Source organism: Apium graveolens, chromosome 9 (genome assembly GCF_009905375.1).
Source record: "Apium graveolens cultivar Ventura chromosome 9, ASM990537v1, whole genome shotgun sequence".
NCBI classification, from domain to species: Eukaryota; Viridiplantae; Streptophyta; class Magnoliopsida; order Apiales; family Apiaceae; genus Apium; species Apium graveolens.
Window position 1 is genome coordinate 96,002,349 of NC_133655.1, and position 27,421 is coordinate 96,029,769.

The window sequence follows — 27,421 nt, forward strand, 5'->3', positions numbered from 1 at the left end:
TCAAGCACAATTTGTTGAGTATCAGCCAGCTTTGTGATAAAGGCAACTCAGTCACTTTCAATTCTGAAGCCTGTGTTGTGACAAACAAGAGAAGCAACAAAGTGGTTCTCACTGAAAAGGAAATGTGTACTTAGTTGATTTTAACTCATCAAATACAGAATCTGTCACTTGTCTATTAGCAAGGCAAATCAAGCTGAAAGTTGGCTATGGCACAAAAAGCTGTCCCACCTTAACTTCAATACTATGAATGAGCTAGTCAGGAAATACTTGGTGAGAGGTATTCCTCAAGTGGAATTCTCAAAGGATGGACTGTGTGATGCCTGTCAGAAAGGAAAGCATATCAAGGCATCATTCAGAAAGAAGCTTGATTCAACAATTGAAGAACCTTTGCAACTATTGCACATGGATTTGTTTGCACCAATCAATGTGTTGTCCATCTCAAGGAAATAATATTTTCTAGTAATTGTGGATGATTTCTCAAAGTTCTATTGGACATATTTCCTAAAATCCAAAGATGAAGCTAGTGAAATCATCATCAATCACATAAGGCAAGTTAACAATCATCCTGATCTCAAAGTAAGAAGAATCAGGAGTGACAATGAAACTGAGTTCAAGAATTCTGTGATGAGATTATTTTGTGAAGAGAATGGGATCATGCATGAGTTTTCTGTAGCTAGAACTCCACAACAAAATAGAGTGGTGGAAAGAAAGAACAGGTCTCTTATTGAAGCTGCAAGAACAATGCTGGAAGAATCAAAGTTACCAACATATTTTTGGGCAGAAGCTGTAAATACTGTATGCTACACTCAGAATATTTCTTTGGTCAATCAATAGAAATTTATGACACCCTACCAATTGTTCAAGAATAGGAAGCCAACATTAAACTTTCTTCATGTCTTTGGCTGTAAATGCTACATTTTAAGGAATCAAACTGATCAGCATCGAAAGTTTGATACCAAAGCAGATGAAAGAATTTTTGTTGGATATATAGTTGGAAAAGCATAGAGAGTCTAAAATCTTAGAACCAATATTGTTATGGAATCTGTACATGTTGTGTTTGATGATAAAATGATTGAAGGACTACAAGATGGAGATTTCCATGAAAGCCTCAAATTTGACAATATTGAGATGATTTGTGAAAATAGTGATGATGAAAGTGATCAAGAACCAATATCCAAGGATAATGTAGAAAAGTCTATAACTAATGAAGCACATAATTCAACATCCACCGAAAGACATGGTTGGCACCCAAGCCTAATAGAAAGAATTCTATTGACACCAAGTGGGTATTCAAAAATAAGATGGATGAAGATGGCATAGTAATCAGGAATAAAGCTAGATTGGTTGCTAAGGGTTACTGTCAACAAGAAGGAATTGATTTTGATGAAATTTTTGCTCCGGTTGAAGACTCAAAGCCATCAGAATTTTCTTATCCTATGCAGCCCATGCCAATTTCAAAGTCTATCGAATGGATGTCAAAAATGCCCATCTGAATGGAGATTTGGAGGAGGAATTCTATGTCAGTCAGCCTCCTTGCTCTGAAGATCCAATTTTTCCAGAATATGTTTACTATCTTTTGAAAGAACTTTATGGATTGAAGCAAGCATCTAGAGCCTGGTATGATACTTTGTCAAAATTTCTCTTAGAAAATCACTTCACTAGAGGTACTGTTGATAAAACCTTATTCTTTAGAAATGTTAATAGCTCTAGTATACTTGTTCAAATTTATGTAGATGATATTATATTTGGCTCTACAGATGAAAAACTTTGCAAAAATTTTGCCAAACTGATGTAAAGTATATATGAAATGAGCATGATGGGAGAACTAACTTATTTTCTTGGTTTACAAGTCAAGCAAGTTAGTGATGGAATACTCATTAGTCAAACCAAATATATTTCTAATCTTTTGAAGAAGTTTGACCTAATGGATTGCACATCTGCAAAAACTCCCATGACTACTACAACTAAACTTGAATTAAACGCTACTGAAAAGTCTATGGATATTTCAAGCTATAGAGGCATGGTTGGCTCACTTTTATATTTAACAGCCAGTAGGCCAGATATAATGTTTGCCACTTGTCTCTGTGCTAGATTTCTGGTTGATCCTAGAGAATCTCATTTAATCGCTATTAAGAGAATTTTCAGATACCTCAAAGGAACACCAAAACTTGGCATTTGGTATCCTAGAGATTCTGGTTTTGATCTAACTAGTTATTCAGATGCAGACTATGCAGGTTGTAAAATTGATTGAAAACAGGAACCTGTCAATTTTTAGGAAACAAGCTAGTATCCTGGTTCAGTAAAAAGCAAAATTCAGTTTCTACTTCCACAGCTGAAGCTGAATATATTGCTGCCGGTAGTTGCTTTGCACAGATTTTATGGATGAAAAATCAACTGTTGGACTATGGTCTACAGGTGAATAAGATTCCTATTTTCTGTGATAACACAAGTGCTATTGCCATCACTGAGAATCCAGTACAACATTCAAGGACCAAGCACATAGACATCAAGTACCATTTTATTAGAGAGCATGTTATGAATGGTACTGTGGAACTTCATTTTGTTCCAAGTGAAATACAACTTGCAGACATCTTTACCAAACCACTTGATGAATTCACCTTCTCTAGGTTGGTAAGTGAGTTAGGTATGCTTAATTACTCTTAATCTATTTTGGTGTCTAGGCAAATTGAAGTGCAGCCAGAGTAAAAGTTGATATTTCCTTTCTAAGATAAAATTCTGACTAAATCAAAATTTGTATCTCGACGAATATTCATTATCCATTGAAAATGAATATCTGTTGAATCACATCATCCGTCGAAGTATCAATTATTACTCTGGGTACTTTTACCATTATCCGTCGAATTGCACTCAATCTTAGCCGTTGATTTTGAGCATTATCCGTCGAATTTACTTACATCCTGTATGTATATTTCAACGGATAATCTTAGAATTTTGATAGTTTTCTTTATTCTTTTAAACGGCTATTTTGGGCTAATTTGATTGGTTACTTTATTTCACTTTATAATTTTCGACAGTTTATTTCTGAGATAGTATAAAAGCTAATTTAATTTCTGAGGCTAAATTCAAGGTTGATCCTAACATCACCTTTCATGGTGAACCTGTTGTTCCTAATGATAAACTAATAGATTGGGACAACTTGCCTCTTCATGATCTAAACCTTCTAATCTTTGCCAAAAAAGGAAGACAAAGAAAAGAATAGTCAAAACAGTCAAGCCAGTCAAGCTTCAATCCAAGCAAGTGGTCAAACCCAAGCATACTGTCAACAAGAGAGATCAACTCTTCATATGTGACATCAATGAATTTTCAGATATAATTCTCTAGATGGATGCTCTAAAAGAAGTTAGAGTTGTTTATGCCTACAAGCACCTTCCAGAAAGATTTGTCTTCAGGTATAAGGGTGGTAAAGAGATAACCTGGCCTCTTCACAAAATTCTCAATGAAGGTTATTCAACTTTTGTGACTGTCTTCTCCTCAATCAAGAAAAACTTTGGATTCAACATAGTTTCCAAGAAAATGGTACTAAACAAGATTGGGGAGATAAGAAATAGCTGGAGAGGACCAAATGCACTCCCAAAAGTATTGACAATCCCTTTTACTAGAGATAGGGTGCATTTGAGGCCATACTGGATTATGGAGTTCAAGGATGAAAAATAGATTAGAAGATTCTTCAGATTGGAAGATCAGCTAAAGATTGCAAGTAATGAAACTCTCAAGGAGATGCAAGAAAAACTGGATCTAACAAATGAGGATGAATCAGAATTTTTCAGACAACTCCAATGTCATATTGAAGAGAATGATGTGAAGTTGGGAAAGAAGTCAAGGCAATCAAGGAAATGATCTAAATTTGCTCAGTCTAAACGAGCACCTTGAAAATGATATGTAAGACACTCTATAAATCTTTCTTTGTTAAGAATTTTCAATAAACTGCAGCATTTGTATTTTTTTATCTACTCTATTGCATTCTGTATTCATAGTGTGTTTTGTTATCATCAAGTTTCTCTTAATTTATGGCTACAATTCCAGTAGACATAAATTGGGGGAGATTGTTAGGAATATGTTGTATACTTGATGATAACTTGAACAAAACACTTAGTATATTTTAGTTAAGTGAATTTGTAGCTTTCAAAGGATAATAATGAAACTCAAAGGAATTGACGGGGGCCCGCACAAGCGGTGGGGCATGTGGTTTAATTCGATGCAAAGCGAAGATCAGTTCAACATCTGTTGAAAGAGTAGCTTATGTAACTATAAGATTAGTAGCACATTTCTGCATACTTAAATGGCTTAGTGAACTAGATGTTGTAGGATGTTTAAATCATTTCAACTTCTAGATTGATAATGCAAGATATTGTAAATAGTTGATGCCTTGTAATCTTGTCTAAATGAAATAAAGTCAACTATCATGAAGATAATTGCAATAGATAATTCACAAATCTTCAACGGATGCTCAGATAAAGCTTCAACGGATGATCTACATAGTCTGAATGGATGATCAGCCAAAGTATCAACAGATGATCAATCACAGTTTCAAAGGATGATTCAATGAAGCTTCAACGGATGTTCAAATTCAAAAGAGCAGTTGATAGTCACTTGACAGTCACATGCGTTGATTGTATGCAAATAGAATGTGGCAGCCTGTTTGCAGGGTTCAGCGAACAAAGAAGCATTTCCATTTCCATGCTAAATAGAAGATATTCAAAGATGATGGAAAGAGAAGTGTAGCAGCATGAAATTAGACTAAAAATAGTTTATCTCATTATCTTGTCTTTTTATCATGTAACTTGGTGATATATAAACCAAGGGTAGCAAGTTGAATAGTATCCAAGGAAGTAAGCAATTACAAGAGAAATAGACAAGGCAAAAATCTGTAAAAAATTCTATGTTATTGTTCTTTAACTTGTAAACAACTGTGTACATTTTTTAATACAGAGTTCTCTACTTAATATATATATCTAGTGGAAAAGTTCAATCTACCAGAAAGTTTTTAAATACTTATATTTAAATGTTTTGTGATTTAATTTCTATTTTACTTTCATTCTGCACTATTGCAAAATCAAACACAAATATTTATTTGTATAAGAACTATTCTTGAAATCTAAAAAGAAGCCAGAATTCCATTCAACCACCCTTCTGTAATTCTTGTCTAGATTGTTTGGGAATAACAATTTTATCAATGTCACCATTGAGAAAAGTTGTTTTAACATCCATCTGGTGTAGCTCTAAATTAAAATGAGCCAGAAGTGCCATTATTATTCTAAAAGAATCTGTCGATGATACTTGAGAGAAAGTTTCTTTATAGCCAATGCCTTCCCTTTGAAAATAACCCTTTGCCATTAGACGTGCTTTATATCTCTCGATGTTGCCTTTAGAATCCCTTTTGGTTTTAAATATCTATTTACAACCAATTGGTTTCACACCTTCAGGCAACTCGACAAGATCCCAAACGTCATTGACCTTTATGGATTCCATCTCATCATTCATGGCATCAATCCACTTTTCACAATTTGCACTTCGTTTGACTTGTTGGAAATTGACAGGGTCATTTTCCATCACCCCTATGTCAAACTCATGCTCTTGAAGAAATACAATATAATCTTCTGGAATTACACTCCTTCTATTTCTAGTGGATCGCCTAAGTGGCACTTCCTGAGGTCATTGAGTTTTCTCTTCTTGAGCATCATTTTGATTCTCAGTAGGAGGTGGTATAGGTATATCCACATGTTGTCTTGAACTATATAAGGAAAAGAAACAGATTCTTCCTCAAAGACAACATCCCTAACTTTATCCCTCCCCTCAAACACAACATCCTCAAGAAATCTAGCATTTCCCATTTCGAAAAAAGACTTTGATAAAGGATCATAAAACTTAAAACCCTTTGTCCTTTCAGGATACTCAATAAAGTAGCGATTAATAGTTCTTGAGTCCATCTTATTTTCATGTGGCCTATAAGGCCTTGCCTCAGCTGGACAACCCCAAATATGTAAATACTTAATACTGAGTTTCTGCTCAGTCCATAGTACATAAGGGGTTTTGTCTACTGCTTTGTTAGGTACTCTATTTAGTATGTAGGTTGCAGTTTTAAGTTCATCTCCCCAGAGCGATTCTGGTAAAGAAGAATGAATAATCATACTTCTTACCATATCCTTAAGCGTTCTGTTTCATCTCTTAGCAACACCATTCATGCATGGTTGCCCAGGCATTGTGTATTGTGGGACGATTCCACATTCCTCTAGGAATTTTGCAAAAAGCCCAGGACGTTGTTCACCGGATCCGTCGTACCGACCATAGTATTCACCACCACGATCAGATTTAACAGCTTTAATTGTCTTACCAAGCTATTTTTCAACTTCATCTTTGAAGACCTTGAAAACATCCAGAGATTGTGACTTCATGAATTAAGTATAAGTACCCATATCAAGAATAGTCATATATGAAAGTGATAAAATATTGTTGGCCATTCCAAGAAGTCACAGGGAATGGACCACATATATCAGTATGTATCAGCTGTAAGACACCAGTACTCTTGTTGGCACTAAACTTCCTTTTGTTTGTCTGTTTTCCCTTAATACACTCAACACATATATTAAGATCTGAATAATCAAGGGAATCAAGCATTCCATATGACACAAGCCTTTGTAGTCTCGCTTTGGAGATATGACCTAAACGTTTATGCCACAACATAACGGAATTCTCATTAGATAATTTTATTTTCATACCTCTTGATGTTATTTGCAAGGTTTCATTAAATGAAGCAATTGTATTCATCATATATAAATTATCAATCAAGGAACTAGTCGCAATAAGAGAAGAATTAAGAAAAAGGCTGAATTTATTATCTCCAAATGAACAAGAGTAACCATATTTGTCCAAAACAGAAATAGAAACCAAATTTCGCCTAAAAGATGGTACTACAAAAGTCTCTCTTAATTCAACAAAATGACCAGTTTCAAAAGATAATCTAAAAGTACCAATGGCTTCAACCGCAACTGCATTGCCAACACCCACATAGATGAATCTTTCAGAATCACTTGGTTTCCGGCTCCAAATGCAACCCTGCATAGAAACACTTGTGTGAGTAGAAGCACTAGACTCTACCCACCAAGTATTACTAGGTACAGAGTTTAAATTAAATTTAGAACAGACAAAGGTGAAAAGTCTACCTTTCTTTATGCGCCATGCGATATACTTGGGACATTCCTTTTTCACGTGCCCAGATTTCTTACAAAAGAAGCATGTAACAGCTTGATCCTGAGTCTTTTGTTTCTTAGGCTGTGACTTTTCCACTGCAGTTGTTAGTCGCTAAACACGCGCTAATATTAAACGCAAGTATATGAGTTCGCAAGTAGTATAAGATATAAATCAGATTCGATCCCACAGAGACTATATTGGTCAACTATCTAAATTACGCACCTACGCAACAATGTATGGTTATTATTCAATGCTAAGACTATAACAAATTGGGGTTGATTATAACTATGAATTAAATAATTATTATACTACGAGAATAAAATAGACTGGATTAATATATATGACAACATGGGATTCTAACTTCATTAAGTACTTTATAGCTTTATTATTCTCAACCTTAGCATGCAATGGTGATAAAACTAATCTAGATAACACGAAACTGATAAACGCCAACTTTCTTTGCACGAGTACCATTCTACCAGACATCATAAAAGAGATAGAAGCTAAATAGGCACCAATTATATTGAGACCCTATATGTCTATAGAATTTGACAACATAATGATTTACGCACAAGTTATCTATCTTGATTACATAGGGCAAGTAAGATGGGTAAAATTACCTACAAATCACGCATAACAATACATGAACATATGCTAGCATGGCAAGTTCTAAATCCATAAATTCACTTTCGCTTCATTAAGAATTAACTCACAATCTTATAAGTTCACGACGCTCATAAGACGAATAAGCACAACCATAACTAGGATATCATACAATCACCACACACTAAGGCATCAAATAAATTAACTAAAAAAATCCATACATAAATCCGCTAGAACCCCACAATAATGATTAGCCCATAATCGAACTCATCGCCAACCTGGGTTCCAATGAAAACATGATATGGCAAACGTAGTCTTTATATGAATAAATAAACCAAAGTACACACAAGAATATAGGTTCAAACAAACAAGAAACAAGCATCCAAATTACAACTCAAAACAAAGATTCACAAGAATAAACTAGATCGTCTTCGCCTTTGTTGAATTATGCCAAAAGATCTCTTGTCGTCTTCTCCCTCCTTGATGTCTTCAAAACTCTGAATTATTTTCTTGAAAAATGACCTCAGTTATGTTTATATAGCAGTCCATGCACCCCAGGAGTCCAGAATTCGAATTGCACAAGAATCAGGATTATTAACTCCCGACCCTGCGCGGTCGCGCGCTTCACTAGTGCGGGCGTGCTGACTTTCTGTTCCCTGGCGCGGCCGCGCTCAACATCAGCGCGGGCGTGCCGACCTTCTGCCAAAAAACTTTATTTTTTCCTTCTTTATTCCTTGCAGCTTCGAGCTAATCTTTCAATCTTTTATTCCAACACATCATAAACATCATATTAGCATCAAAATAATGCTAATTTACCTGATTCTCAAAGTAATGCCTGAAATGCAAAAACACTTGAAAACACGTTAAAACACAAATAACTTGAGTACAAATACACCAACTCAAAGCTTATTAGAGCATAAATAAGTGTCATAAATGCCACTTAACACACCCCCAAACTTGAATCGATGATTGTCCTCAAGCATAAATAGACTCAAAGAACAAGAAATAAAAATACATGAATGCAACTAATATGAATGCAATGATCCCCAAAGAATAACTAAACCAATAAACTAGCAACACCTCAGCAAATGAAATTATTTGCATAAAGATCCATTAAATCTCACAAATCAATCTATACACCAGAGACGTGCGTGTGTGTAAATGCTTACAGATATATTATTGCAACTAGATCGACAACCATAACTCACTACTCATCAAGACAATCGCAGCAGAATAAAAGTTAGACTCAAAATAACTTATAACACTTCAATTCTTATGTCGGAGTTAATCATGGACTCATGATTTATTCAAACATGACAAAACACATATGCTTATTTGATCGTGCAATGAGTGAGGTCCATAAAAGATTTATACAATAGCACCCATGTAGCGAGCGTTAGGTTAGCGGATCCCAGACTATAAAAGCCTTAGGTCACTAGGCAAAAAGTCCCCTAATAACTTAATAACTCGAGTACTAAAGAGCCCACTCGTGATCAATTATACATAACACTTATTCTTCTTTTTTTCTTTCTTTTTTTCTTTTTTAACAATTTCTGAATGAGTGCGTTTCGCTCCATCTCATTCAACCCTAGACTACTCATAAAAATATGAGCCGACTACTAGCCATTTAATACCTAGCCACACAACTAGCATTAAAATCCAATTTCCTCCAATTTTTAAATATCCATGTCTTTTATTATTAAGAGAATACCCTAAATTCTAAATATAAACAAGCGATTAAACCTCGATAAATCAACAAATCATGACTATAATCTAGCACTCTAGCAACCTATAAGACTTAGTGAAATACAAGTGTCTCTAGCATGTAAATCAATCCAATAAGACTCAACATCACTAAATATGACATCACTACCTAGCATCAATATCACCAACTAATCTGAAAAATTATCTAAGGGAAGCATAATATAATGTAAATGCATGAAACTACATGAACAAGTTATCATAAAAACTACATGGAAAAATATATGCAACTATATGAATTAAACTATCATGAACATGTAAACTATATGAGACTCACACAAACATATTCCTTCAACTACTACCCCCAAACTTAAAATGTTCACTGTCCTCAGTGAAGGTAATAGTAAGAAAGCAGGCATACCTACTCAAAATCAGAATCATCACCCTCAACGGGGGGAGTGTCAGGTGTGCCCGGAGGTGGATACACAGAATCCTCACTAAAGACTGGCCACTGGATGTCAACTTTCGTAGCTCTAAATGCAGTCCCAAGTGCCTGGGTGAGATCGCGTGCAAACTGACCATGGATGTCGTGCATCGCATCCATCCTCCGTGCAAGACGCCTATACTGCGTCGAACTCAAACCAGCTCCCATATCTGCTCCTGCTGCCTCCTGCTGCTGCTGCTGCGATGGTCCCCCTTCATCTCTTAACTGAGATCTTCATGCAGTCCTACTCACCTGACCAGTAGCTGGCCTCCCACCAGGTAGGTGGTCAAAAGAATAACCAAGCCCCTTTAGATCGGGCATGCCTCCATCCCATTCCTGTATCGTAGCCAAAGTAGTGCTATCGATCCGAGCACTCGGAATCTATAACTGCTCATGTGCGGGCCAATGCACACCAACTGCCACACACAACTTTGTCACCACAGACGCATACAAAATTGACCCCGTAGTGCTTCCCCTCAAAAACCTCAAAATACCTTGATAGATAACCTTCCCCAAATCAATATAATCTCCCTGCAGAATACCCCACAACAGCTGTGCACGCTCAACAGTAACCTCATGCACATGCAAAGATGGCATGATATTAGCACATATAAAAGCGTTCCAGGAACGGGCAAGCCTGTTCATACCGGATGCCGAAAATGTAGAATACTCGGCAGTTGTGCGCCTCTTGATCTTCCAGTGTGTGTCGGGCCGGTATAGAGTAGCAACAATGAGATCCAGATCAAAGTCCTCTAGAGTCTTATCATTCCAGGTATCCTGCCCCACCTTCCTCGCAGGCTGCTCAATCACTGTCCTTAGAGCCTCAGCACTATACTCAACAGTCCTCCCTCTTACCACTGTTAAACCATTCTTCTCCTCATTGGCGTTAGCGTAGAACTCCCGCACAACACTCATGGGCACAGCCGCGGGAGCCTCACAAAAAGAAACCCAACCCATCTCCAAGATCATCTCCAACAACTTACCATCGTTCCCAGATGGAAGAAAACCTCTCTCCTTAATAATAGGCTTCGTGAGAAGCCTCGTGTACTCATCCTCAGCCTCAGGATTAGAAAACCTGGGCCTCACACCACTCGCAGTTGAAGAATCGGTGGCACTGCTTCCAACTTGAGTTCTCTGTCTTTCGGGTGCCATCGGGATTGAATAAAAGTGAGTAAAAGATTAAGTGTTTAGAGAGAATATGTGTTTGAGAGTTTGTGAATTGGTGGAGAAGATGTATGTAAGTGAATGTATTATAGGTGGAGAGGTGTGAATTTGATAAGCTATAGAAGTGGGATTGATTATGGGAATCGTGGGAATAATGGAATTGATTGGGAGAGGGAATTATGGGATGTGGTAAAGTAAAAATCGGGTTAAAATTGATTTTGGAATTAAAATCGTGATTTTCTCTAATAAAACTGCTGTATTTATTTTTCGAACAGGGACAGGCGCGGCCGTACGCTGAGACGGTGCGGCCGCGCTTAACTTCTGGAAAACTGGCACGGTCGCGCGCTAGAACAGCACGGGCGCACGTGGCTACTGGAAAAATGACGCGGCCCGCGCTTGGTCAGTGCGAGCGCGCCCAGCTTCTGTAGTTCGCCCTGAATTTTTTTCTTTTTCTGATTTTTTTATGATTTTTTCCTTTCTTCTTGTTTCCTGTACATACTAACGTACAACATACTTGGGTTGCCTCCCAAGAAGCACTTCTTTTACGTCGCTAGCTCGACTTAGAATCTCGAGTTCAAGTGGAAAATAAAACGGCACTAACCACCTCGTGGTTTGTCGTATCACCATAATAATGCTTCAACCATTGACCATTTACCTTGAATGCTTGGCCTGGATCATTCTCAAAAATTTCCACCGCTCCATGTGGAAACACAGTTTTGACAATAAAAGGACCTGACCATCTTGACTTCAACTTTCCAGGAAAAAGATGGAGACGATAGTTAAATAAAAGCACTTGTTGCCCCGACACAAATTTCTTGAGCACTAGACCCCGATCGTGCCACCTCTTGACTTTCTCCTTGTACATTTTGTTGTTCTGATAAGCTTGAAGTTGAAATTCGTCAAGTTTGTTCAATTGAAGCATCCTTTTCTTTCCAGCTGCATCCAAGTCTAGATTCAATTTCTTTAAATCCCAGTATGCTTTACGCTCGAGCTCCAAGGGAAAATGACACCCCTTGCCATAAACCAATTGAAACGGCGACATTCTCAATGGAGTCTTATAAGTTGTTCTATACGCCCAAATAGCTTCATCAAGCTTCAAAGACCAATCCTTCCTTGATGGACACACTACTTTCTCTAAATGCACTTAATTTCTCTGTTAGATACCTCAGCTTGACCATTTGTCTGAGGATGATAAGCCGTAGCAATGCAATAATTCACATTATACCTTTTCATCATAGCAGTAAACTTGCGATTGAAAAAATGCGACCCCTCATCACTGATTATGACTCTTGGAGTTCCAAACATTATGAATATCTGCTTGTGAAGAAAATTAAGCACCACTTTCGCATCGTTCGTTGGAAATGCCTTAACTTCAACCCATTTTGACACATAATCAACCGCCAACAGAATATACTGATTGTTGCAAGATGAGACAAATGGCCCCATGAAGTCAATTCCCCAAACATCGAAGACCTCAACCTCGAGAAGCACATTAAGAGGCATCTCATCCTTCTTAGACATATTACCCACTCATTGACATCGATCACATTTCAAAATGAACTGATGAGCATCTTTATATAATGTTGGCCAAAAAAACCTGCTTGAAGAACCCGAGCTGCTGTCTTTTCTCCACCATAGTGTCCTCCATAAGCCGTTGAGTGGCAATATCGCAAGATCCCCCTCGTTTCGATGTAAGGATTACATCTCCTGATGATTTGGTCAGCTCCTTGTCTAAAAAGAAATAACTCATCCCACATATACCACTTCACTTCATGTAGAAACTTCTTCTTTTGTGCATAAGATAGGTCGGGAGGCATGATGTTACTAATAAGGTAGTTCACGATATCTGCAAACCACGGCTCTTCTTCTTGCACTCCAAACAACTGCTCATCGGAAAAAGACTCATTTATCAATGTCTTATCCAATGAAGTAGCAATAGGATTCTTTAAACGCGAGAGATGATCAACAACTTGATTTTCAGTTCCTTTTCTGTCCTTGATCTCTAGTTCAAATTCTTGGAGCAAAAGAACCCATCGGATCAATCTAGGCTTAGAGTCCTTCTTTGAGACAAGATATCGAATGGCGACGTGATCCGTGAAAACTGTCACCTTAGTCCCAAGTAGATAAGATCGAAATTTCTCAAAACCATAGACAATAGCTATAAGCTCTTTCTCCGTAGTAGTGTAATTCATTTGAGCACCGTTGAGGGTCTTACTAGCATAGTAGACCACATGAAAAATGTTATTCTTCCTCTGCCCAAGAACTGCTCCAACTGCATAATCACTTGCATCACATATCATCTCAAAAGGTTCATTCCAATCGGGTATTGTTATGACCGGTGCCGTAATTAGACTCTTCTTTAATGTCTCAAAAGCTACAAGGCACTCGTCATCAAATTTAAAAGGAATATCTTTATCTAATAAACTGCACAATGGCTTTGAAATTCTCGAGAAGTCTTTGATGAAACGCTTGTAGAAACCCACGTGACCAAGAAAACTGCGAATTCCCTTGACAGAAATAGGTGGGGGAAGGTTCTCAATGACCCCTACCTTGGCCTTATCCACCTCAAGACCCTTACTAGAAACTTTGTGCCCAAGAATGATGCCCTAACACACCATGAAGTGACATTACTCCCAATTGAGAACCAGATTGGTCTCAACGCACCCCTTGAGGACGTGTCCACGGTTTTACCAGCATTCATCAAAAGAATCGCCAAAGACCGAGAAATCATCCATGAACACTTCCACATTCTGGCCAATCATGTCATTAAAGATGGCCATCATACATCTCTGAAAAGTGGCTGATGCACCACACAGACCAAAAGAAACTTGTTTGAAGGCAAAAGTACCAAATAGACAAGTGAAGGTAATCTTCTCCTGATCTTCCGGAGCGATACAAATCTGATTGTAACCCGAATAGCCATCCAGAAGACAGTAATATTTATGACCAGCCCACTTGTCAAGCAACTGATCAATGAAAGGCAATGGAAAATGGTCCTTCCTAGTGGCCTTATTCAGCTTCTTATAGTCGATACAAACTCTCCACCCCGTGACTGTTCGTGTAGGGATAAGCTCATTCTTCTCATTTGCTACCACAGTGATACCACCTTTCTTTGGCACACATTGAACCGGGCTTACCCATGAACTGTCAGAGATAGGGTAGATGATCCCTGCATCTAGCCACTTTAGAATTTCCTTCTTCACTACTTCGGTCATTATTGGATTAAGTCTTCTTTGCTGCTCGACTGTAGGCTTGCTACCTTCTTCTAGCAGAATTTTATGCATACAGTAAGAAGAGTTGATTCCCTTAATATCTGCTATAGTCCATCCAATGGTCGATTTGAACTCTCTCAGAATTCTCAAAAGCTTTTCCTCGTCCCTACCTGAAAGGTCAGATACAATAATAACAGGCAGAGTAGATACATCGCCTAAAAAAGCATACCTCAAATGTTCAGGTAAAGGCTTAAGCTCAAGAGTAGGAGCTTCCTCAATAGAAGGCTTGAGGCATTTAGGAGATTTGCTCAATTCTTCCATTCTAAGAGATTCAAAAGGCATATCGATCTTTCTCTTCCAAGGAGAAGCATTCAAATATTGCAATTTCTCATCACCTTCGTCATCTTCACAATCTGAATTTCCTAATAAGGCTTTTTTTAAGGCATCAGACCTTAGCATTTGATCAAGTTCCGATGTGATCACCGAATTGACCAACTCTACTTTCAAGCACTCCTTATTATCAGTAGAAAATTTCATAGCATTGAACACATTGAACATCACATCCTGATCCAACACACGCATTGTAAGCTCACCCTTCTGCACATCAATCAAGGTCCGTCCAGTTGCCAAGAAAGACCTTCCCAAGATTATGGGAATCTTCTTATCTTCCTCAAAATCAAGAATGACAAAATCAGCAGGGAAGATGAGTTTATCCACCATGACCAAGACATCCTCCACAATACCCCGCGGATATGTAATAGAACGGTCGGCCAACTATAAGGTCATGTAAGTTGGTTTGGGATCAGGTAAGTCCAATTGCTTGAAGATTGACAAAGGCATCAGATTGATGCTAGCTCCCAAGTCACATAAGCATCTGTCAAAAGACTTTTTCCCAATAGTACATGGAATAGTAAAGCTTCCTGGATCCTTAAGCTTCGGAGGCAACTTCTGTTATAGCACAGCACTGCATTCCTCCGTGAGAGCGACAGTCTCTAAATCATCTAGCTTCACTTTCCGAGAGAGAATACCTTTCATAAACTTTGCATAACTAGGCATCTGCTCGAGAGCCTCAGCGAAAGGTATGTTGATATAAAGTTTCTTGAACACCTCCAGAAACTTCTCAAATTGCTTGTCCAGCTTTTTCTTCTACAGCCTCTTAGGAAAAGGCGGTGGAGGATAGATATGTTTCTCCCCTATATTACCCTCAGGCAGAGTGTGCTCAACAATAGTCTTTCTTGGTTCCACTTCTTCATCCTGCTGCTCTACTTCTTTCTCAGCTCCAGCTTTTTCAGTCAACTCTTGAGTTTGTTCGGGATTATGAACCCTTCCAGACCTCAAAGTGATTGCCTTTACTTGCTCTTTAGCTTCCTTCTTCCATGACACTTCAGTGTCACTAGGTAGTGTACCATGTTGACGATTTAGTAAGGCATTGGCAATTTGCCCAATTTAATTTTCCAAGGTCTTGATAAAAACAGCTTGGCTCTTGCACATAAGCTTCAACTCCTTTAATTCAGATTTTTTATTAGCTTACTGCAGCTGGAGTTGTTGTTTTAGTGCATACCGCGGTTGCTGAAAACCAGGGGGTTGTACTGCTTAGCTGGATACTGATGATAAGGCTGTTAAACTACATTCTGAGCATTGCTCCAACTGAAATTAGGATGATTGTGGTTGTTTGGATGATAGGTGGCTGGCACAGGTTGCTGCGATTGCTGGAAGTTGCTCACGAACTGAGCTGATTCATTAGAAATTGCGCACTGATCAGTCTCATGGGCACCAGAACAAAGCTCACATACACTAGTGATTTGATTAACTCCATAATTAGCCAAATTGTCCATCTTCATTATCAACCCCTTAAGTTGGGCAGCGATAGCAGTTGCTGCATCCAAGTTCAGAATTCCTGCAACTTTTCCCCGAATCAACCTCTGGGTAGGTTTTCGGTACTCAATAGCAGCCATCAGTACAATAAGTTCATAAGCTTCATCGTAGTTCTTAGACCATAAGGTTCCTCTTGATGCTGCATCAATCATGGGCCTAGAAGTAGGACCCAATCCATTATAGAAACAGTTGATAATCATCCAATCAGGCATGCCATGGTGTGGGCACTTCCTTAGCATCTCCTTATATCGATCCCAAGCCTCACACAGAGATTCTCCAGTTTGCTGCGCGAACTGGGTTAGATCATTCCTGATTACTGGAGTCTTCATCATGGGAAAAAATTTAGTGAGAAACTTTTGAGCAAGATCTTCCCAAGTTGTGATAGACCCTGCCGGTAGAGAGTGTAAACAGCACTTAGCTTTATCCCTCAAAGAGAACGGGAAGAGTTGCAGCTTGATAGCATCTTCAGTCACACCATTAAACTTGATAGTGTCGCAGATCTCGATGAAATCCCTGATGTGTATGTTAGGGTCTTCGGTAGGAGAACACCCAAACTGAACTGAAATCTGTATCATCTGGATCGTGCTTGACTTGATCTCAAAAGTGTTAGCCGCGATGGCTGGTCTAATGATGCTAGACTGAATGTCATTAATCTTAGGCTTAGAATAGTCAATCAAAGCCTTCGGATTCTCTGCTTGATCACCCATAGCTACTACAATTGGCTCTTCAATTTTCTCTTCTTCTTCTACCTTCTTTTATTGATTACCACAAGTTCTTCCTCGGCTTTATCCAGTGTTCTCTTGCGAGTACGCGAACGCGTATGCATACACCCTCGCTAGATCACCAAAAATAAAACAAGGAAATAAATAAGTAACAATGTCCGAGTCAATTAACTTTAACGACCACTGATGAAAAGCACATATACTAGTAATTAACAATGCAGTCCCCTGCAGCGGCGCCAAAAACTTGTTAGTCGCTAAACACGTGCTAATATTACACGCAAGTATACGAGTTCGTATGTAGTATAAGATATAAATCTGATTCGATCCAACATAGACTGTATTGGTTAACTATCTAAATTACGCACCTATGCAACAATGTATGGTTATTATTCAATGCTAAGACTATAACAAACTGGGGTTGATTACAACTATGAATTAACTAATTATTATACTACGAGAATAAAATAGACTGGATTAATATATATATATATATGACAACATGGGATTCTAACTTCATTAAGTACTTCATTCAATAGCTTAATTATTCTCAACCTTAGCATGCAATGGTGATGACACTAATCAGATAACACGAAACTGATAAATGCCAACTTTCGTTGCACGGATATCATTCTACCAGACATCCACAAAAGAGATAGAAGCTAAATAGGCACCAATTATATTGAGACCCTATATGTCTATAGAATTTGACAACATAACGGTTTACGCACAAGTTATCTATCTTGATTACATAGGGCAAGTAAGATGGGTAAAGTTACCTACAAATCATGCATAACAATACATGAACCTATGCTAGCATGGAAAGTTCTAAATCCTTAAATTCACTTTTGCTTCATTAAGAATTAACACACTATCTTATAAGTTCGCGACGCTCATAAGACGAATAAGCACAACCATAACTAGGATATCATACAATCACCACATACTAAGGCATCAAATAAATTAACTAAAGAAATCCATAATTGAACTCATCACCAATGTGGGTTCCAATGAAAACATGATATGGCAAACATAGTCTTTATACGAATAAATAAACCAAAGTACACACAAGAATATAGGTTCAAACAAACAAGAAACAAGCATCCAAATTACAACTCAAAACAAAGATTCACAAGAATAAACTAGATCGTCTTCGCTTTTGTTGAATTGTGCCAAAAGATCACTTGTGGTCTTCTCCCTCCTTGATGTCTTCAAAACTCTGAATTATTTTCTTGAAAAATGACCTAAGTTATGTTTATATAGCAGTCCATGCACCCCAGGAGTCCAGAATTTGAATTGCACAAGAATCAGGATTTTTAACTCCCGACCCAACGCGGCCGCGCGCTTCACCAGCGCGGGCGCGCTGACTTTCTGTTCCCTGGCGCGGCCGTGCTCAACATCAGCGCGGGCGCGCCGACCTTCTGCCAAAAAACTTTATTTTTTCCTTCTTTATTCCTTGCACCTTCGAGCCAATCTTTCAAGCTTTTATTCCAACACATCCTAAACACCATATTAGCATCAAAACAATGTTAATTCACCTGATTCTTAAAGTAATGCCTGAAATGCAAAAACACTTGAAAACACGTTAAAACACAAATAACTTGAGTAAAAATACACCAACTCAAAGCTTATTAGAGCATAAATAAGTGTCATAAATGCCACTTAACAGCAGTCTCTTTATCTTTAGCCCTCTTTCGGTAGTTAACCGTTGAGGTAGCTACAACGTGAACACTTTCAGTCTTTTCACGCTTCAATCTATCTTCCTCTTGCACACAGTGTGAAATGAGCTCATTAAGAGTCCATTAAGAGTCCATTTATCCTTCTGAGTATTATAACTCACTATAAATTGTCTGTATTGTGCATGAAGAGAGATAAGTACCAAATGCACAAGCAAATCATCAGATAGATCAAGCTTCAGTGCCTTAAGTTTTGAAGCGATGTTAGACATCTCCATAATGTACTCTCGAATATTTCCTTTAGCTTTATACCTCATCTGGACAAGATCATCTAAAAGCTTACTTGTTTCAGCCTTTTCATTTTTTCCAAAACGCTTTTCAAGCTCATCAAGGAAATCTTTTACAGATACCTCATCAGAGTCATTAGACATACCACCCCTAAATGCCTCAGGAATGTTGCGCTTTATCATCATTAGACTTAAGCGATTAGAACGCCCCCACTTCTCAAAGTTCAATTTGTCTGTAGCAGAACTTTAATCTATAAGAGAAGCAAGTTGTTCTTTCCTTATAGCATAGTATAAATCCATGCAACCGAGAACTAGCAGAACGTTCTCTTTCCAGCTCTTAAAGTTAGTGTCGTTAAGCACAAGAATGGAGTTCATGTTGGCAGTTATATTAGCAGCAGATGCATTAACTAGCAAGTAGGAACAAGAAAAACATAAGCTCGCATAAAATTGAAATCCATGTCATACAAAAAAATAAATTTAAAACGAGGCACATGGGACATAAATTTCAAATGAGATAACAGTGTGGGCCCATTGTGATAAGATACCTAACACAACATTAATATTTAGTCTTTGGACAGAAATATTAATTTGTAAGTGGTACTCTCCCTGCAGAAATCAAATATTAATAATAAATTGACTAATTTGCAATTTGCATCCCAAAATTTTGGCTGAAACTCACTTCAGGTTTAATATTTTAAACTAAAATAGTTTGCACCCCAAAGTTTAGAAACTCGTCAATAAGCATCCCTTTAACGTTTCTGACGTTAAGTCAGATGTTAACGTTATTGTCAGAGGGGTATTTCTAGTAATGTATATTTTCAAAAAATTTATGCAAACGTAAATTACAGTCTACATCCCATATTTTATCTTGAATCTCATTTTAGGTCTATAACTTTAAATTATAACAGTTTGCATCCCATAATTATTTTAAACAAATAAATAAATTTATCTAAAATAATTCAATTTTCTTTTTCCAAGTTTATATAATTTAAAATGAAATATAATAAGTCGAAGTATAATATTCTCTCTATCCCACCCAATTCTTTACATTGGAACATGAGGGCTCGACACGCATTTTAAAACTTTTATGAAATATAGTTGCCTCATTTTTTTTAAATCTTTTCTTCCAAATAAAAATTTAATGTTAAATTTTTATACAAAAAAGAAAATTTTAAAAATCAATTATGGTTCTATAATTTGTAATAGCCTCAATTATGAGACGTCTGAAGTATTAAATTAAGAAAAAATAGTAAATAATCATTAGCTAAATAAAATAAGCGTAACGAGAATAATTAAAGATAGTCTCATCCTAATACTTGAATATTAATTTAAACGGACAAGATTATATAATATTATATGATATCTACTTGTATAATACCTAAAATATATACTTAAATTCATAAATAACTTATGCTTTTATAATTTGTAAATTTTATAAATAAAGTAATATCGTATTATAAAATTCTTAATCATCTTTCTCTCTATTTTCTTTCTGATTTCAGTTATATTATAATTGTGAAAACAACACTGAATTAATTATTATTTTATGAGTTTTGTGTAAGTCATAAAATTTTATAAATTGACTTTTAGACCTTAATATACAACAAATATAGTAAAGATTCCGCCTTAAAAAAATATATAAACTAGACCAAATTAACTAATGGTACGGTTTTAAAATCCTAATGTGAACATAAAAAATAATATAACTCGATTTATTTTTTGATAATTTGAAATTACCATTAATTTTTTATAACTGAATTACAAAACTCTAGGATGCAAAGTAAGATTTGAGGAAAATTCTAGGATGCAAACTGAAATATAAAAATATTACCAAAAATGCCCTTCTGACAATTAATGTTAACGTCTGACTTAACAGCAAAACTACCAAAGGGATGCAAAAAGTCACTGTTTTTTAAGTTTAGGATGCAAACTGTTAAGGTTAAAAGTAATAGTACGAAAGTGAGATTCAGCCAAAGTTTTGGGATGCAAAGTGCTAATTAGTCTAATAAATTCGGTCTAATAATAAGCTTCCTTTGGGCCGGCTATTACTCACATTAAAAATTAATAATTATTACATATTTATTCCCGTATGCATATTCATTATTTGGCCATTAAACAACCTTCCTTTGGGACGATTATTTTAACGCATAAATAATAAATACACACATCCTATTATTTCAAAATAAATAAAATTTACACATAAATATCACTTTGGAAATATTTTGCTTCAACTCACTTATTTACAAAATAAAACGACATAATATAATATATATATATATATATTTCTAAAAGAATATGCCTAAAAATCTGAATTAATATAAATTATTAAAATAAGTCACCTAATATTTTATTAATTTATAATAAAATATAAACCGTAGCATGGGTTTATTCAGAAAAAAACTATGACCTGGAGATCTATTTGCATCACAGTGGGAAAAAAATGGATAGAAACATAAAAGCATAGTAGCAGTGCCAAAAAAATTTCTTTGTTCCATGACACTAATTTAATTTGATTTAATACATGTTTTAAGCATGTGTAAAATGGATCCACTTCAACGCACATGTACATACTCAAGTCTTATTTAATGAGTAATTATTTAACCAGAGACTATAGAACAAGCACAAGCCTATGGGTTTACGTCTCCGTTCATGTTAACTCAGTGGAGGTGTTAGGTCACACACACACTGTACAGGGGGTGAATACAGTGTAAAGTACAATCAAATCGAACTTTAATAACTCAAGTAACAGAAAACAAACTTTATTGAAACAATAAACTCTGTTACAGTATGGAACTGTTACCTCTCAGTGATGAACAAATATCACGAGAGTTGCTAGGATTACAATGAATAATCTTCTCGAATATGATAACACTTATAGTGTAAATCCTATGTTTGTATTTATATACTACACAGTTACAAGATAATCGCTAATTGATATGGAATATAATTCTACTTCCTAAAATATATCAATCAGATATCTTTTCTTCCAAGTATTCTATTCTTCATAGAATTCCTTCTTCATGCATATCTCTTCTTATGTTTGTCTCGATCTTCTTTCCTTTAATCAGCTGCTGTCCTTATCTAATTATCCTTCAGTACTTAAGTTCTGATATCCATCTTCTGATGATTATCTCCTGATAATATAAGTACTGATATCCTTAAGTCCTGACTTCCAGTAAGTACTGATTTATCCTGTTTAAGTAAGATCTGAAAACTAAACATAAATCATATTAGCCATAACATTATCAAATATATCTAACAATCTCCCCCAACTTGTAAATTAGCATAATATACAAGTTTAACAGATATTTGATGATGTCAAAAACATTAAGTACAAATGTATGAGAATTAGACTAGATAACTACAACTTACAGTCCTTAAAGTTTTACCAATCTTTAACTTCTGATAACAACTTCAGTCTGTACAAATATCAGAATTTAAGCAGTTGTAGATCTTGACTTGGCTTCATCTTCTGATCTCTCTGATGTCAGGAGTTGTTCTGAGATAGTTCTTCAACAAACATCTCTCAGCATATCTGAGTTCATCAATCATCCTCCTTTTAGCATATTTAAGCTCTGCGGTATCTTCACCAATTTGAAAGATTGCAGGCCTGAGATCATTAATCTTAGCTTTTCTTATATCCTGATCTAGTCTGATCAAATATGCTTTATCAGACTCAAGATTGAATTCCACAGCCCTGTAACCCAGAAAGGTAGTTATAATCTTAGCAGTGTTGGGCTTCATTTCAACTATATCACCCTTGTGATCTATGTACTTTGGAAGATATGTGCTGTCAGACTTAACAGAATAAAGCCTTTTCTGTCTCTGAATCTGATCCTTCAAATAGTTTGCAGCACTTTCTGTTAATTTATCATTCACTTGAAGTAAGAATAGTACATGCTCCAGTTCTTCAAAATACTTCAATGGAATAGCATTTTTCCTTATATGATAAACCCTACCATCTGTCATGAAGTACAACAAGATGTGTTCTTTCAAGTAGGTATGGTAAACCATTTGTACATATTCCGGTTGATTCAATCTCTCAGGAGTTGCTCCAATACCTGGTTCACTCAAGGAAGTTGGTTCATTGGTAGTGTTCTGTATTCTTCTTTCATCAGCACTTCCCAATCCAGTTTTATCTCTTGCTTCCTTTCCAGTAACTACTCTTGCTTCAAAACCACTTGCAGCAGTCTTCAAAGGTTGAGTCTGTTTTGCTTTAGTGAATCCTGATAGGAGTGTCTTTGATTTATCTTCTGATATCAAGTTAACTTGAGCTATGTCAGAGGTTACTTGCTTCTTCGGAATATCAGAACTTGCTGTCTCTTGACTCTGAACAACTTGAGCCATGTCAGAGGTTGTCTAAAAAACTTTTCTTGAAGTCAGAGCAAGATCATCCTTTTCATCAGTGATTTCTTCATTCTCAGGAGGCACATAAACCTTGATAGGTTCACCAACTTTTTCTTTACCCTTGGATCTTGGATCTATCTGCGGTTGTGATTTAGCCAATGTTGCTTCAGTATTTATCCTTTCTTTTATCACAATGCCTTTGAGTCAATATCAGAACTTACATAAACCATTTAGACTTGACTTTTTCTGATTTAAGTCTGGCTTCTTCTTCCATTAAACTCTCCAAGTCCATTCCTAGATTTTCCTGAAGAAATATCTGTCTTGAAATTTCTTCATCAAGATCTAAATGTTCATCAGAACTTATCCTTTTACCAGTAGCAGAAATAATTCTTTTTCCAATATCAGAACTTGTCATGTGACTTGTGATTTCAGCTTTTCTTGATGAGAAACCTCTACCTTGACTATGACCTCTACCCATTCCAGGGTTTCCATGATCATCCTTTTCATCATCCTTCCCCTTCAGTGTCTTATCAGTTTTGCATTTGGACTTAATTACTTTCTCCCCCTTTTTGGCATCAGCAGGTAAGAGAAGAGAGACAAGTAATTCCACTGAGGCTTAGATTTCATTAAGTTGAGATTGCTGAGAAGCTTGATTTTTCAGAATATCATTAATTTGAGCTTGTTGTTTCTCTTGAGTCTTCTCAATATAAGCAACTCTGTCAAAGGTAGGTTGGAAGAATTTTTTCTTGTCAATTTTCTGAACTTGTTCTTGCTTAATGAATTCTTCCTGAATCTTATATAACTCTGCATCAGTAGTTGAATGAAGACCTTGTATGTTAGATATATATGATAATGTCATGGCTAATATGATTTATGTTTAGTTTTCAGATCTTACTTAAATATGATAAATCCGTACTTACTAGAAGTCAGGACTTAAGGATATCAGTACTTATATTATTAGGAGATAATCATCAGAAGATGGATATCAGAACTTAAGTACTGAAGGACGTTCAAATAAGGACAGCAGTTGATTAAAGGAAAGAAGATCGAGACAAATATAAGAAGAGATATGCATGAAGAAGGAATTCTATGAAGAATAGAATACTTGGAAGAAAAGATATATGATTGATATATTTTAGGAAGCAGAATTATATTCCATATCAATTAGCGATTATCTTGTAACTGTGTAGTATATAAACACAGACATAGGGTTTACACTATAAGTATTATCATATTCGAGAAGATTATTCATTGTAACCGTAGCAGCTCTCATGATATTTGTTCATCACTGAGAGGTAACAGTTTTATACTATAACAGAGTTTATTATTTCAATAAAGTTTGTTTTCAGTTACTTGAGTTTTTAAAGTTCGATTTGATTGTACTTTACACTGTATTCACCCCCTCTACAGTGTGTGTGTGACCTAACAAGTGGTATCAGAGCCTATCTGTTAACGCACAAATAGTTTAAGATCCAAACACAATCATGTCTGACACAGAAACTCCAACTAAGCCTACCAAAACTAAAGAACCTCCAAAGACACAAATTCAAAGTCGGTATGAGACTATCAGAGTTCCCATACTGAGACCATCTGAATATGCCATATGGAAGGTGAGGATGACCATGTTTCTGGAAGCCACAGATCCAGAATATCTTGATAGAATCAAGGAAGGACCTCACAAACCAACCAAGCTCGCTGTTGTAGTTGCAGGTGAAGCAGCAAAGACTGTACCAAAGGAGAAGAGTGATTATACTGCTGAAAATATTGCATCAATTGCTAAGGATGCTAAGGTACGACACTTACTGCATAGTGCCATTGATAATATAATGTCAAACAGGGTAATTAACTGCAAGACTGCAAAGGAGATATGGGATGCTCCGGAAATAAGGTGTCAGGGAACTGATACAATTAAAAAGAACAGAAAGACAATACTCACTCAAGAGTATGAACACTTTGACTCAAAGGCTAATGAGTCATTGACTGATTTATATGATAAATTTATCAAACTCTTGAATGATTTGTCACTGGTTAATAAGGAGTATGATCTTGAAGACTCAAACCTTAAATTCCTGTTGGCTCTTCCTGAATGCTGGGATTTGAAGGCAACAACAATAAGAGACAACTACAATCTTGATGAAACAACTCTTGATGAAATTTATGGAATGCTCAAGACTCATGAACTTGAGATGGAACAAAGAAGCAAGAGGAAAGGAGGAAAGTCAAGGACATTTGCTCTTAAGGCTGAAGACGAATCCCCCAAGGCAGCTACCTCAAGGAAAGACAAGGGTAAAGCTCTTTTCACAAAGTCTGATACTGAGTCATCAAGTTCTGAAAGTGATGATGACTCAGATTCTGAAAGCTTGCCTGAGACTGATGCTGATGAGGAGATGATTAAGCTGTGTGCTCTTATGGTGAAAGGGATCACAAAGATTGCATACATGAAGTTCAGGAAGGGAAAGAAGTTTTCCAGGAAAGGCACAAGTTCTGATAAGAAGAATTTCAGAAGATATGAGGGCAGAGGAGGAAAGTCTGATAGAGGAGATTATACCAATGTCAAATGCTATAACTGTGGTGAGAAAGGCCACATATCTCCTGATTGTAAGAAAGTGAAGGGTGACAAAGGCAAGGCTCTTGTCACAAAGAAGAAAAGATGGATAGACACCTCAGACTCTTGAAAGTGAGGAGAATTATGCTTTGATGGCAAATGCTGATAAAGCAAGTGCTGAAAGCAGTTCTGAAGCTGCTGAATCAAAGGTACCTCAGACTACTTATGCTTTTCATACTGATGATATTAATGAGTTGAGAAGATATCTTAAAACCATGTTTGTTAGTTATAGAGATCAAACTTTGTCATGTGAAAGATTAACTTCTGAAAATCTTCCTTTTAAGAAAAGAAATGATTTCTTAGAAAAAGAGTTAGTTATGTTCCATCAAACTCAGAAGGATAGAGATGATGCTTTTTATGTTAGGGATGAAGTGCTAAAAATGAATGAATCTCTAAAAACTGAGTTAGAAAAGGAAAGAGAGATTATCAGGACTTGGACTAACTCTGGCAGAACAACTCAAAATTTGCTAAGTAGTGAAAATTGGAAAGAGGGCTTAGGTTATGGAGAGGATAAGAATGATAAAGGTACTGTAGAAATTAAGCCTGTTGTTAAGCAAAAGCCAAAGTTAAAACCTGTTAAGTTTGTAACTGTAAAGTCTGATAATTAGAAATCAGAAGTTAAAGAGGGATTAACTTCTGACAAACTTAAACAGGAAAAGACAACTGAAGTAAACATAGGTTTAATGACTAAGAAGCAGCTTAAGCATAAGATGAAAGATGTTAAGAACGCAAACAAGGTAAAATCACCTAGGAAAAATAGGAATGGAAAGGAAGGTGTGAATAAAAGCAATGATAATAAGCCTATTCCTAAAGCTCCTAGGAAAACGTGTCATAACTGTGCAAGTTCTAACCATCTGGCCTCTTTTTGCAGGAAGAATAAGAACATAAACTCCTTACCTTCAAAGTCAGGAGTTAAGAGTCAGTCTATTAGATATAAGCCACAAAATCCTTGTTTTCATTGTGGTAGTTTATGGCATTCTTTTTATACTTGTAAGGAATATCATAGTTTGTACTATGATTATTATCAAATAAAACCTTCTTTAAAGAAAGTTTCCATTGTTCCTTCTAGTGTAAATTCTGATTCAAAGTCTGATAGTGTAAGTTCTGATAAGAAAAATGTTAACAAACTTGATAAGGCCAAAGGATCCAAGCAAGTATGGGTCCTTAAAACTAATCATTAGTGGTCTTTGTGATTGCAGGGCAACAGGAAAAACATCCTGGTTCTAGACAGTGGATGTTCAGGACATATGACTGGAAATAAAGCCCTGTTATCAGACTTTGTGGAGAAAGCTGGCCCAAGTGTTTCTAATGGAGATGGCAACGTTGGAAAAACTTTGGGATATGGCAATATCAATCTTGGGAATGTCATCATTAAAGAAGTAGCTCTGGTCTCAGGACTTAAACACAATCTGTTGAGTATAAGTCAAATTTGTGACAGAGGTTATCATGTTGATTTCTTTGAAGAACACTGTGAAGTTGTGAGTAAATCTAAAGGCAAAGTTGTTCTGAAAGGATACAGGCGTGGTAACATTTATGAAG

General features: G+C 36.4%; 1 protein-coding gene and 1 non-coding gene across 2 annotated transcripts; one reads left to right on the forward strand and one right to left on the reverse strand.

Annotated features, from left to right (window-relative positions):
- Positions 1-16,458: 16,458 nt before the first annotated feature.
- LOC141688305 (small nucleolar RNA R71) lies at positions 16,459-16,565 on the forward strand. Its single transcript, XR_012561756.1, has one exon. It is a non-coding gene; the product is annotated as a small nucleolar RNA R71 (small nucleolar RNA).
- Positions 16,566-18,717: 2,152 nt separating this feature from the next.
- Positions 18,718-19,113, reverse strand: LOC141685418 (uncharacterized). Its single transcript, XM_074490521.1, has one exon. It carries the CDS (start codon positions 19,111-19,113, stop codon positions 18,718-18,720), a length of 396 nt encoding a protein of 131 aa, XP_074346622.1.
- Between the last annotated feature and the right edge of the window lie 8,308 nt (positions 19,114-27,421).

Excerpts from the sequence above, each read along its gene's own strand:
- LOC141685418 (XM_074490521.1), bottom strand. The coding sequence starts at position 19,113 with ATGATAAAGCGCAACATTCCTGAGGCATTTAGGGGTGGTATGTCTAAT.